At 43.2% G+C, this 13882-nt stretch overlaps 1 protein-coding gene and 1 long non-coding RNA gene across 6 annotated transcripts in view; one reads left to right on the plus strand and one right to left on the minus strand.

Moving 5' to 3' along the window:
- Positions 1-13882, plus strand: part of LOC117525003 (mitogen-activated protein kinase kinase kinase kinase 4-like) — a 276208-nt gene that overhangs the window by 181921 nt on the left and 80405 nt on the right. For all 5 annotated transcript variants that reach the window (XM_034186821.1, XM_034186817.1, XM_034186818.1 and 2 more), the window contains exons 10-13: positions 476-651; positions 3492-3564; positions 3870-4080; positions 12349-12510. In XM_034186821.1, the coding sequence (XP_034042712.1) occupies positions 476-651; positions 3492-3564; positions 3870-4080; positions 12349-12510 (622 nt within the window). The remainder of the gene's footprint in view (positions 1-475; positions 652-3491; positions 3565-3869; positions 4081-12348; positions 12511-13882) is intronic.
- On the minus strand, positions 13108-13474 carry LOC117525004. Its single transcript, XR_004564933.1, has 2 exons — positions 13316-13474; positions 13108-13248 (listed from the first exon to the last, which is right to left on the minus strand). It is a non-coding gene; the product is annotated as an uncharacterized LOC117525004 (long non-coding RNA).

Raw genomic sequence — 13882 nt, forward strand, 5'->3', positions numbered from 1 at the left:
GTGTTGTACATTCCATATCATGGTGCGTTATGACACCGGTGTCCTCTCATCCCTAATCTGGTGCAGAGGAGTTCACCACAAACTAATCAGTTGATCCTCTTTTTCATCAGTGTGTTACAATGTTTTTGAGCTGTTGCCTGACTAGGATGGACTCACACGCTTAGCCACATCTACATTTTTGCTGCTCAAGCCCTACGTAGTGCAGGGGACATTGTGTCTGTTTATGAAGACCTCATCCATGAAAGCATTGACACACAAATATTTTATGCCCTATCCAGTATATAAGTCCTATTAAATCATACAGTGAAACTTGAGGTAAATTGATTACACAAAGTGTAAGTCTGAAAGGGGCTTTTGTCTCACACCAACGAATGGACTTCTGAGAGATACTACAGTTGAAATCACAATTACAGCTGTTAACTTTGTGTGGAGTTGTTCTCATTACTCATCCATCACCCCTGTGCTTTCCTGAAAGGTCTAAGAAGTTTTTCAGTTTCATTGAGAGCTGCCTGGTTAAAAATTACACTCAGCGCCCACCCACTGAACAGCTGCTGAAGCATCCCTTTATCCGGGACCAGCCCAACGAGAGGCAGGTCCGCATCCAGCTCAAAGACCACATTGACCGAACTAAGAAGAAGAGGGGTGAGAAGGGTGAGTATGATGCACTGGAGGCTAATAATAATAATAATGATAATGTAACATAAGTGCAGCATTTGATACTAATGGTTTAACAGATTGTAGTTGATTCATGGTCTGTACAATGGTTCGGAATACATGTGAGCCAAGAGTCATTGCAGAGTTTACATAAATGTGATTTTATGTCATGGTGATTTATTTTTAAAGTGATAACTCTTAATTTTGATGTAGTCACTGTAAAATAACTGTCTGAATGAGTGTTAAAACAGTTGTGTGTGCACGTTGCGCATTCGTGAATGCGGCCTGTCAAAAATTAGCCTCGTGCTCCACATCAGCGATGCTCCTGGGGCTGCAGAATTTGGCTTTTCTCCTTTGATTTCCTCAAAGGATAGTGATAAATCCTCAAAACTCTAAATGAATCCAATGAGAATCAGGTCGATAAAGGCATTTTTTGATTATCCAGTTAAAGTTAATTCACTGTAAAACTGCACGCTTCCTCTTGATTCGTCTGCAAGGTGGAGCGAGCAGCCAGTGTTTGCTGCTGGTGGAATCAGCACACAGTACTGTGTGCTTTTAAACTATACACAAACACTCTGTGAGTCAGTTATGTGTCCTTTTTGCTGGATAACAGTCTGCACTCATTTGTTGTAGTTTTTAACATGTTTCAGACATGTCTCCTGCAGAATCCCAGCCCATTCTTCTTTAGTGAATCTTTCAAGCTCCTCCAGATTTGATGGGGTTCTGGCATGGACCTTGGTCTTAAGTTCACCTCTCAGATATTCAGTGAGATTAGTTCTTCACCAGGAGTGACATATTTTGGCTTGTTGGCATGTTGCAAGAAAAAGCGATAACCCAGACCCATTTTTGCTGCTTAATGCTTGAGGTTTTCTTTCAAAATCTTCATCAGTCTTTCTTCATGGTTTCTTCCACCTTGAGATTCCCAGTTTCAGATGCACTGAAGCCTCCCCACAGCATTAGATTAGATTAGGAAGACTTCCTCAGGGAAATTGAGGTTCCAGCAGCTTTGTATAGCAGCACACATGGTAAGAAGCACACAGTGAAAGTAAAAAAAATAATTTGCAAATATGTATAAATATAAATACATAAATATAGATAACAAAAATACTGCTCGCTACTGGTTTACTGGCTAATACTGTTCCTCTCCTTCCCGTCTTCTATCTTCCTGCTACTCCTCCTCTCCCTGAGTGAGGAGTCATACAGTCTGATGGTCTGAGGGACAAAGGAGTTTTTCAGTCTGTTGGTCCTGCACTTGGGCAGGAGCAGTCTGTGGCTGAAGAGGCTCCTCTGGATGCTGATGATGGTGTGCAGAGGGTGACTGGCATTGTCCATAATGTCCAGCAGTTTGTCCAGTGTTCTCTTCTCTGCCACCATCACCAGAGAGTCCAGCTTCATACCAAACACAGAACCAGCATGCCTAATCAGTTTGTCCAGTTCCGGAAGTATGTGTCCTTCTTGGATGTGCCCCCCCCACACACCATGGTGTAAAAGAGGATGCTGGCTACTATGGACTGGTAGAACATCCCAAGGAGTTTCCTGCAGATGTTAAATGGCTGCACCCTTCTCAGAAATTACAGCCTGCTCCGTCCCTTCCTGTACAGGTGGTAGGTGTGGGTTGTCCAGTCCAGTTTGTTGTCCAGCCACAGCCCGAGGTACATGTAGGAATCTATAGCCTCCACCTCAGCTACCTCAATCAGAACTGGTTGCGGTCTTGTTCTGGACTTCCCAAAGTCAATGAGCAGCTCCTTTGTTTTCGAAGTGTTATATGTCTCTTCCTTCTTTTTCCAAACATAAGCAGCATCTCTGTGCCCAAAGAGTTCGAGTTTCATATCATCTGACCACAGGACACACTTCCAGTGTGCATAATCTTTTTCCAGGTCATCCTTAGCATACTTCAGTCTGGCTTGTAGGTGTCTCTTCTGCAGAAGTAGAGTTTTTCTTGGTCTGCAACCTCGCAGTCCATCCCTGTCCAGAGCTCTAGTGACTGTTTTCTTCGAGTCTACAATTGGTGAAAATAGGGAGCAAATAGAAATACATGATAAATGTCATGTTTAAACTTATTTTGTTAAAAAATAGGCCAAGATGAATCAATAATTTTCTCTACTGTAGAAAATTGTTGAGTGAAACTACAGAAATGCATAGCCTACCCATACAGCTCACAGGGTGCGACTTAGAATGAGATTTATGTGCATCTGCATTGGTTGCACAACACTGGGTAAGTTAGCAACAAGCTTTCAAACGTGCAACGTACAGATGTAATCACAGCCTGCTAAATTTCTTTTTGATCTTGATAAATCTTATTGTGTGAGTAAACATCACATATTTCCAATTTCACCACCCACAGTTTGCGCACTTGGGTGGACAAACTATAAACTGCATATTTATGAAGGCAAACATACTAAATCGGGGTGAGGAACGAGGGCCAAGACAGTGCAGGTTTTCCGTGAAAACTTTTACCTCAGCGGGTGGGTTTACTGATTTGCTTCGCCCCTAACTTAAAGACCTGATCATCAATGAAATCATCTTTTGAGGTGTTTAGTAGGAAGGAAAACCTGCACTATCTTGGCGCTTCATGGCACACTATTGCCCACCATTAAAGGGACAAAACGTTCTATTTTGTGCATTGGAAAGATGCATTCCTTGGTGCGAATGTTAGTAAATGCAGCTAAAGAATAGATAGAACATGTAGCTGTGGATGGTGCCAAAACTTTACGTCATTAATGTTGGCTACCTTATTTCTCAACTGTAAATAATCCTTTTTTATCATATATGTTGAACTTGGTGTCATAATTAAATGCTTTAATGGCTTTTGATAAAGCGTTTCATTCTATCCACAGATGAGACAGAGTATGAATACAGTGGAAGTGAAGAGGAGGAGGAAGAAGCATCTGAGCAAGAAGGCGAGCCGAGGTAACGTTACTACATGTGATTGTTGTATAGTTATGTTTATTTAATGCAGTGTGTGCAGCTAAATTACACCACAAATGTGACAGAACAAATGTGCAGATTTGTCTGCTGCAGACCTCAACAGCTGAAGATTTTTTTGGGTTACTTTTGTTTTTCCACTGTCAGTCCGAACATTCTAATTCTTTGCATCCTTTTATAGGTGTATATCTGTACCCTGTACAGCTTTTTATTTAATGTTTATGGTCTTTTTTATTTACCCTTTGCATAAATACTGTACATGCCAGACTCTCTCTCTGACTCTTGCACAGCTCCATTGTCAATGTGCCAGGTGAGTCCACCTTGCGTCGGGACTTCATCCGGCTTCAGCAGGAGAACAAGGAGCGTTCGGAGGCGCTACGCCGTCAGCAGCTCCTGCAGGAGCAGCAGCTCCGAGAACAGGAGGAGTACAAGCGCCAACTACTGGCTGAGAGACAGAAACGCATTGAACAGCAGAAAGAGCAAAGGAGACGGCTGGAGGAGGTGAGCATGAAAAGAAGAATGAAACATTCCATCTTTCAGTAAATAAAATTATGCTTCCCATTGCGCGAATGGAAAACCATTATTTGTTTTATATGGCACCTAAATAGATCCATGTCATTTGAAATATGGCTTAAAATTAGAAAGGTGTTTCTTGTAGGAACAGGAAGCTGACAGCAGGGGACATAGTAGGGTCTGTCTGACTAGCAGTTCACTTCGGCCGCCATGTGCGCTGACATATCAATGAGGAGCTCAGCGGTATGTGTAGAAACAATTCTGCTTTCCTCAATCCAACAAAAAAGGGCTTCTGCGACAGCTAAAGGTTTCTCACATTATGGAAGCATTGTTATGAAAGCTAATGGAGCCATGCAATAAGAGTGAAAGGGATTGGGGAAAAATGCACAGCAAGGAGTATAAAATGCACAGTAGCGACTTCTCAAGAGACAGGACTTCATCAAGTCCTGACTGTACTTACACGTGCGGTGATAACAGTGACACTCCAGGTGCAGTCAACAATAAAATCAACATGCCCGGTGCTGTGCACAAGCACTCAAAACAGCAATTTGTCCTTGTACTGCACCAGAAAGATGCTTGGTATATTCGCTTACTCCACTATCAGGTTCAGACATGACGAGTTTATCTCTAAAGCTGGGCTTACACTGTGTGAGTTTTGTCCCTTTTTCAGTCGATTTTTACCTTGTGCGAGAATTTTTTGGATCACGCTGAGTTTCAGCTTAATCCTGCATCCTGCATAGTGTAGTATACTGTAGATGGAGTCACGAGCTGCGTTTAACCTCTCACGACCACCTCCCGATCGTCAGTCGTACGGTCAGATGAAAATCAAGCCTGTTTGATTTTGTGGTCGGCCGTTGTGAGGGTATCACACTGCTGAAGCAGCGCTACAAGTGTCTACGCGCTGATTTTACCGCAATGTCTCGCACTGTGCATGTGCAAATACCGGAGAGAGCGTAAACAGTGATCATCTCTTTGGGAGAGCAGCTTCTGTTTCTTTTTTCCCCATTATTCTTCAACTCATTTAAAGTGTCTCCCATCAAGAGTTTTTGTAAGATCAGATTGCATCAGGGCATCGAGCCGTATAGTGTGAGAACATAAATAGTGCCCTCTGAACTTGTACACCGTGTGGTTTTGTCACATAGTTTGAGCAAGTACAATGATTGAAAATATCGTACAGTGTCTGCCCAGCTTAAGCTTGTCCCACACTTTGCAATATGTACGTAATTTCTCGTGTAAATAATCCTGGAAGCCCTGAGTATGACTGGGAACATGGCGATGGGGAGTGGCCAAGAAGTTTTAAACATTATGCAGTTAACAAGAAATAAATGGGTTGAATTTTTTAAAGAATTGTTGATGTTCTAAGGTTTTAAAAACATTCTGGACTCACACGCCATTCTAACTCATTATAGAAACTTTCCATAATTTATTATAGCGCTTGAAAAATGTCATAAACACTACCCAATCTAGAGCTTGTGGATCCCCACAGGCAACACGCTACTTGAAATTTAATTGTATAGATTCTGGACTTAAAGACTCAGTTCTTAAAATTAAATATCTCAATATTGTCAGTTTTTTCCCCCAACCCTACAGTTTTTGGTACTTAGTTATGTTTGCTTAGTACGAGGTCTGTCCAAAAAGTATCGGACCTTTTTATTTTTTGCAAAAACCATATGGATTTGAATCACGTGTGATTACATCAGCCAAGCTTGAACCTTCGTGCGCATGCGTGAGTTTTTTCACACCTGTCGGTTGCGTCATTCGCCTGTGAGCAGGCTTTGTGTGAGCAGTGGTCCACCCCTCTCGTCGGACTTTTATTGCGAATAAATGTCTGAACGATTTGGAGCTTTGCCGCATCAAATTTTTCCAGAAACTGTGAGAGACTTCCAGGTGGACACCATTCGGAAAATTCAGATGGCTTTCAGGGACGATTTTATGGGGATTACACAGATTAAGGAGTGCTCCAGCCGGTTTAAAGACCGCCCACAGCATCTGAGAGCGCGGCGCGCTCCGAGTGCCGATCAACAGGCTCAAACCCCGCTCAAACAACCACATCATTTCCAACGTGAAGGCTTTGTTGATCCAGGACGTCGTCTAACTTTCACAAAAAAGGCAGAAGGCATGGACATCAGCACTTTTAGGCACATTCTACTGTTACAAGAGTTTTTTTCATGGAAAAAGAAGCGGAGGATTGTGCCACCATGCCGCTCATGGCGCGGGACAAAACCACCTCCGTGTTGGTCTCACAGGATGGCTTTCAGATGGCTTCCGGTTGCTTTTCAGTCGTGTGAGTATCCGAGAAATTGTGCATGAGCTGGACATGCCCCAACATGTCCTGTGAGGCTTCATCATGGCGGTGCTTTGCGCCATGCGGCTCCGCCGCGACGCGCAGAGTTCCTCCGCACGTCTGTCTCAGTGTGCCGAAAAACTGCTGATGTCCACGTCTTCCGCAATTCCTGTGCTAGTCAGACGACATACCGGATCAAGACAGCATCCAGTTTAGAATTGAACGGCACATTCCACTGTTACAGGAGTTTTTGTCATGGAAAGAGGAGCGGAGGAACCGCATGGCACAAAGCAACGCTGTGATGAAGCCTCACAGGACATGTTGGGGCATGTCCAGCTCATGCGCAATTTCTCGGATACTCACACAACTGAAAAGCAACCGGAAGCCATCTGAGCCATCTGAAAGCCGTCCTGTGAGACCAACACGGAGGTGGTTTTGTCCCGCGCCATGAGCGGCATTGTGGCGCAATCCTCTGCTTCTCTTTCCATGAAAAAAACTCCTGTAACAGTAGAATGTGCCGTTCATTTCTAAACTGGATGCTGTCTTGATCCAAAAAAGTGCTGATGTCCACGCCTTCTGCCTTTTTTGTGAAAGTTAGATGACGTCCCGGATCAACAAAGCCTTCACGTTGGAAATGATCTGGTTGAGTGGGGTTTGAGCCTGTCCATCGGCGTTCGGAGCGCGCCGCACTCTCAGACGCTGTGGGCGGTCTTTAAACCGGCTGGAGCACTCCTTAATCTGTGTAATCCCCATAAAATCGTCGCTGAAAGCCATCTAAATTTTCCGAATGGTGTCCACCTGGAGGTCTCTCACAGTTTCTGGAAAAATTTGATGCAGCAAAGCTCCAAATTGTTCAGACATTTATTCGCAATAAAAATCCGACGAGAGGGGTGGACGACTGCTCACTCAAAGCCTGCTCACAGGCGAATGACGCAACCGACAGGTGTGAAAAAACTCACGCAATCGCACGAAGGTTCAAGCTTGGCTGATGCAATCACACGTGATTCAAATCCATATGGTTTTTGCAAAAAATAAAAAGGTACGATACTTTTTGGACAGACCTCGTATGTACCTTGCTGTAATGTCTTTCACTTTACTTCAGCTTTGCCCTTATTTTGCACTTGTAAGTCATTCAGCATCTGCTAAATGAGTAAATGTAAAAATTGATGGCATGACATTAGGAAATTCAAATGTTTTCACAATCATTGTGGACAATTTCCAATCCCAGATCCATTGGAAAAGCATAAAGAATTTGAATATTAAGGACTGAACCTGTGATCCTTCTGCACTTAGAGTTTGAACAGTACTAAAAATACTCCTGCCTCAGAGAAGACCTTGAGTTATTTATGAGGTTTCCAGCACACACACTCAGCATGCACTAAACATTATTTACAGTAAGGTTGTTTACACCATTCAAGAAGGGCAGTGAGTTCACTCTGTAGAATGTCTTTGCCAAATGAAGTCTACCATTTCATCTTTGCTCTTTATACATTTATTGTTGTGATTGCAATTCCATGATGGTGTCAGAAGCATTTGCAGTTGCTGTCAGATGTTTACATACACTCCTCATGAATGTCATGGTAATTTCGGGCTGTTAATGATGTTGGACTGTTATTTTCCAAGGCGCAATGACTGTATTGCATACATCATAAATTACTTTTAAATCAAGAATTGGTACCCGTTTCAATTTTAGATCTTCTCTCATCCACACTGGGTCAGAATTATACATACAGGCTCAAATATAGACATACATTCACTTGGTGCTGAATGATCATGATTGACTGCAACTGGTAGTTTCTCTTTGTGAGTGTAAAAAGGATGTGGTTGATACTCAGAACAAAATGATGATAATAATAATAGTGTGTATATGATAACAAGAACCTAAGACTGAGGGAGGTCTAAGAAGGAGAATTGTAGATTTAACCAAGTTGGGAAAGTCTTGAGGGGGATAATTGATTAGGATGTTCTGGAACAACCCAGGAACCACCAAGGGTTAGACCTGCCATGAACTGGAAACTCCTGGGAGACCAGCATCACTGTCATTTAGCCACATTTTTAGCATTTTGGGAAAAAAGAAATACTCTGTGTATTATGAAAGGGCTTGCTGTTTCCTGGCATCAATATTATGTATTTTTGGAAGAACAAGGGGGCGTGGCACACCTATTTCCTGGTTTAGAAAAACCCCTGACGAGTGTATGTAAACCTCTGGCCAGACCTTTCCACTTGTGTCTGTCATGTGTGACAATAACCTGTGTTATCACTGAGATCAAGATCATCCCAAACATAAAAAAAAATACTGTCAGATCAAGCGACCTGTAAAGAAGAAATTTAAAGAACTGTATTCTAATGAGCAGTCATTTAATAACAACAGCAAGCACCTCAATATCTGTTTGTACAGAAGGCTAAATTAGAGAGATTTGTCTCAGTTTATGGAAAATCGCTTTTGGGCTCCAGTGGAAAAGCTAATTAATTGGTGTCCCCAGAAGACAAATGTAAAAAGCCCCCTCTGTAATTATCCTTTATCTGTTTGATCTGTGGCCTTCTTCCATTATAGTTTGCACAAGCTCTGCTGAGAGAGAGAGAGAGAGAGAGAGAGAGAGAGAGTGTAACGATATAAGGGAGAAACAGTCACAAGATGATTATAGTTTTGGACAGGTTTGCTGAGAGGAAAGATACTAAATACTCCAGTATGGAGGAGGAGAATTAGGAGAATGATAAAGAAATAAATGGTGGTTGACAGCTCCCATTTTAAAATGAGAGTATTTTCAGTACATTTCACAGAACAGTTGAGTTGGTTGGAAGACAGAGTGGGTAAAAACTAGATTTAATGCATCTCAAAGGGGTAGTTAATTTGAATGGATGGTGAGAAGCAACATTTCAGAATGTTTGCTCATGCTTTGCCACAGCTCCAGGCACTAGTCTCCTTTCATGACTGTGCTTGTAGATGAAATTGACTGTGGAAGTGGAACCTGTAAAGACTGATTGAACTGCGTTCATGTCTGCAAAACTGAAAGTCTGTAGAACCACAATGGATTCAAAACTACAACCACAGTTGACATCCTGTGGCTTTTAGAGCATCTTATCTTCAACCACAACACAAATCCATTTAATGTCTTAATCTGTCTGTTGATAGAGCCAAGAGTTGGATAAATGCCAGTCAGTCTTTACTTCTGATTAATTCTCAGTGCAGCACTTGAAATGTTGACATTTTACTGCAAAACCAGCTTTACCCCTATTGGTTTGGCTTATCTTCTTTAGTTTTTTTAATCACTGGATACTTAATACATGTCGATAGACTGACACTCAAAAAGTGTGTACCTCTTTACCAGTACCAGAATTTCTTCAAAGTCCCTGCCCTTTATTTCTATCTCCTCTGACATGTAGTGACATGTACTCTAGGCTACGACTGTTGGGAAGGTGTCGTGACACGGACCCACAACAGGGGGCGTTAATGAACGGACAATGGATAAGCCAAAAAGTAACAATTTAATGTTGTGAATGAAAAACAGACAATGACAGAGAATGTGGATCGTCACAAGGTGACAAGATGACGTGTGGGCAGGCTCGAAGATAGAAGACGTCTGGCAAGAGAAGAGCCGGATCCCACACAGTTTCCACCGCCAACGGATCTGAAGAACACCGGAGCCGCCAAGCCCTGCGCCCCAGGTGGCCACTGTCTTCAGCAGTCAGACCCAGTACTGCTGGCAGAAACAAAAACAGTTAATGGTGGGTGTGTGTATATACACCCAGCAATCTTACAGAGCTTAATTCCTCCAGGAGGGAAAACCTCCACCTCCAGACACAGAATCACCCGTGAAGCTCCTGTCAGTCACTTCCCTGGAAGGAGTGAGAGGCGAAGACGTCGCGCTCACACTATCCGCCAATCCAGCTTCAGACTGTCACCACAGGAAAAACGGCTGCACACAGAACAATATTCAGTCTCAGAGAAATCACAGCAGAGAAGGTTACCTGAATGGTAGCTGATTTCTTGGCGGGGAGGTGGAGTTGCAGTCCGGCTTTTATGGAGAATGTGGTTGATGAGTGACAGCTGGTGTTGATGATGTGTGACAGCTGTCACTCCCAGTAGGTCCGACGCCCTCTCGTGCTTGGAGCACGCACTCCAAGCAGGGCAACATCTGGTGGTGGTGGGCCAGCAGGTACCTCCTCTTCAGGCGGCCCACACAAACAACGACCAACCTTTAAAGCTGCCTAGAAAGACAGTAACACCAGCTTAGTTGAGCTTTTCCACCAACTGGTACTCTTTGATGGTCTCAGATGAAGCCCACCCAGAAGAAGAAATAGTTGCAGTTCCTTAACTGACTGCTTGAGGCTGGCTCCAAAAGTGACTGGGTTCCCATTCAATCCATGTTAAAATGTCTAAGTTTAGAGCAAAAATAAACATGTTTAGAGTCTGGTACAAAAAATGGTTTTGGTCTCTATAGATAGTCCCCCCCCCAAATCCCCATGAGAACTGTATAGGAGGGGTGAATTTTGTTCCAACTTCTTAGTTTAAGACATTTTAATCCATAAAGGTATGCATAATGAGGGGTGCGTCTCTTTGAGTGACAGCCGCTGGCACGACTCTCTCAGAGTCTGCTGGCAGCGGCTGTGAGCTGTTGCTGGGGCTTTTGTTGTTTGAGCACTTGTTGCAAATGCCTGGAATAAAATGGCTTGTGTGGTGAAATATCCAGACAGATCATCTAAGGCAGTACTATCCTAAGACATTCCAGAAAGGGCCAAGAGGGTGCAGGTTTTCATTGCAGCCACTGACTCCAGCAGGGGATTTCACTGATTAACATCACTTTGAGCAGAAGGGATGAGTTCATCCATGAAATCACCTGCTGGAGTCGGTGGTTACGATGAAAACCTGCACTCTCTTGGCCCTTCTGGAATCAGTTTGGCATCTAAGATCTAAGACGTCCCTGCTGTAATATTCATACTGAGTGATATTCTTTTATTTAGCGTTGTATGCTAAAGGCATTAGCTCTTTTAGGAGCAGTTGGTAGCCTGATCCATTAGGTTCCTTTAATACATGATCAATGAGAAAATAATCAGCTCATAACTTTTAACGCCCACACCAAAGCAAACCATTATGAGAACCACTGCACAGTTTCCAAAAATATGGTTTAATAAACACATGAACTGAGGTTAGCCTGCTAGCTTTGCTGGATTGGGCTCAAAGTTCAGGGTTCTATCGTCAGACAACTGAGTCACCCACACACTGTCTATTTTTGTTTTGTCGTGGTGTAGCCAGAGTCAGCATTGGCCCTACTGCCAGTATGGTAATGTCCAGACATGGGCTTCATTTCTGCTGTTCTTTGTCTTTATAGAAAACCTGTGGGCGACATTGCGCAGGCTTAGTATTTATACAGTCTATGGTTTCTGTATCTCTATGGGGATGACGTCTCAGAATCACATCAGTGATTATTAGGTTTAAAGGTCATGGTACGGTTCAAATTATGGTGTTTCCTCAGACACGTGTAGAACAAAGGCAAAATTTAAAAGATGAACACTTTGCATATCCTAAACATTCTGCCTGAAGTTTTTACACTGCATTTTGTGTAATCGCTTAAAAAAGCCAAATCACAACATAAATCATCTGTGAATTATTCTTGAGTGGAATTCCAGAGAAACCAAATATGTACGATGCAGTTTATCCCTCATCCAGGTAGGAGATGACTAAACATCTACCCAGTGGAACCTCCTACAGGTTCTTAGGATATCCCTCCACCCATTAAACCTGACGTCCACAGTATTACGAATCCTGTGTGGTGGTGGTGATTGGGGCCCGCCCTGTTTCAGATGGGGTTTTCTGTAGAAAAATTGTTTGTTTTTCTGCCTGATACTTTTTTAAATTCCGCTGTCCAAATAATGAAATATGTTGCTTTTAGAATTCCAACTGTTGCAGAAACATATGACTGGACGGTTTGTCTAAGTCCTGCTTTAACCTTTACATCTGTGTCCACCCATAGCAACAACGACGGGAACGTGAGATGAGGCGGCAGCAGGAGCGAGAGCAGCGCCGGCGCGAGCAGGAAGAGAAGAGACGCACTGAGGAGATGGAGCGGCGCCGCAAAGAGGAGGAGGAACGCAGGAGGGCCGAGGAGGAGAAGAGGAGGGCTGACCGTGAACAGGTAGGGATACAGATGAGAGCAAAATATTCAGGAGGTATTTCCAACAGACATGAGGCTACATTGAAATCAATCTTTATGTACCTGTTGTCTGTGGTGGTGTGGATGCAGCGAGGCACAGCACCAGCATACACTTCCAGACTGGACTTGATAAGTCTCCACAAAGTTCTATTAAAGTAATGTTGGAACGCTGGCAGTCGGACGTTTCTTTGTAATATGCCATTGTTAACAAGAGTCTCCCCATTTCATGGATAAGGCATCATATCACAACCACTTTTATAACTTTATCCAGGAACTGAGTGTCCAACTTTGTGGGCGTGACCGTAACACATTTGTCCTTTTTTGTTCAGCAGCTCTTACATCCAGAAATAGTATATTATCAAAACATGTTGCCCTATCTTTGGAGGTGTAAATAGATGGGTCTGACCATGTGGTAACTCTACCATCACGACATGCTGTTTCATGTCAGAGGTGTTAAACAAGCCCTGTCTTCATAAATTCTTCTTAAATCTTGAGAATTTCTGTGAAAACATGGCGGCAGCATAAAAAGAGAGCTCCCCAACGCTGAGATTAAAAAGGCCCTATAAACCTGTTGATTTGGGAAAGTGAGTAGAATTTAAGAGTGTAGTAATAAGGGTGATGATTAAGACTAGAGGAAAAAATCGGAAGTCGACTAAAAACGTGAATTCGGACTCCGAGCATGGTAGTGAGCCAGCTAAGCTAACAGGCAAATTAGCCCACCTTGCAGAAGCGCTAACAGAGCTAACAGGGGACAGAGTGAATGCCAATCTGGTAAAGCAACAGAAACAAGAAGGAGAAAAAAACACAAAAACCGGCTAAAAATATGGCAGACCTGGAGACAGTCTTACAAGAGATACAAGAGCTCCACCGGGAGAACTTTGAAAACTTAAAAGAAATCAAAGACGACATCAAAAAGACGAACAACAGAATAGATGAAGCTGAAACTGGAGGAAGCCACTTTGGAGCTTGTGGAGCTACAGAAGCAGATCGAGACCAGAATGGCAGAGTTGGAGGGCCGTTCTAGGAGGGAGAATGTGTGGATCCACAGGGTGAAGGAAGGAGTGGAGGGAAATGCTCAATCAGTGAACATTTTTGTCGAAAACCTCCTTAGGGCGAAGCTGGACTTACCCCCATCATTTCAGCTGAAGATCGAAAGAGCGCACTGGCCTCTAGTCTCGCAGCCTCCTAAGGACTCCCCTCTAAGATCCATTGTGATAAAGTTACAAATTCCCGGAGTAAAGAACTTATAAAGATAGCATGGCAGAAAAAAGGCTTCACGTATGAAGGAGGATAGTGTTTTCTGGACCACGACTAGACGCAGGAGATTCTGAGAAAACGCAAAGAATACACGGAG

This window comes from Thalassophryne amazonica, chromosome 14 (genome assembly GCF_902500255.1).
Source record: "Thalassophryne amazonica chromosome 14, fThaAma1.1, whole genome shotgun sequence".
Classification (NCBI taxonomy): domain Eukaryota; kingdom Metazoa; phylum Chordata; class Actinopteri; order Batrachoidiformes; family Batrachoididae; genus Thalassophryne; species Thalassophryne amazonica.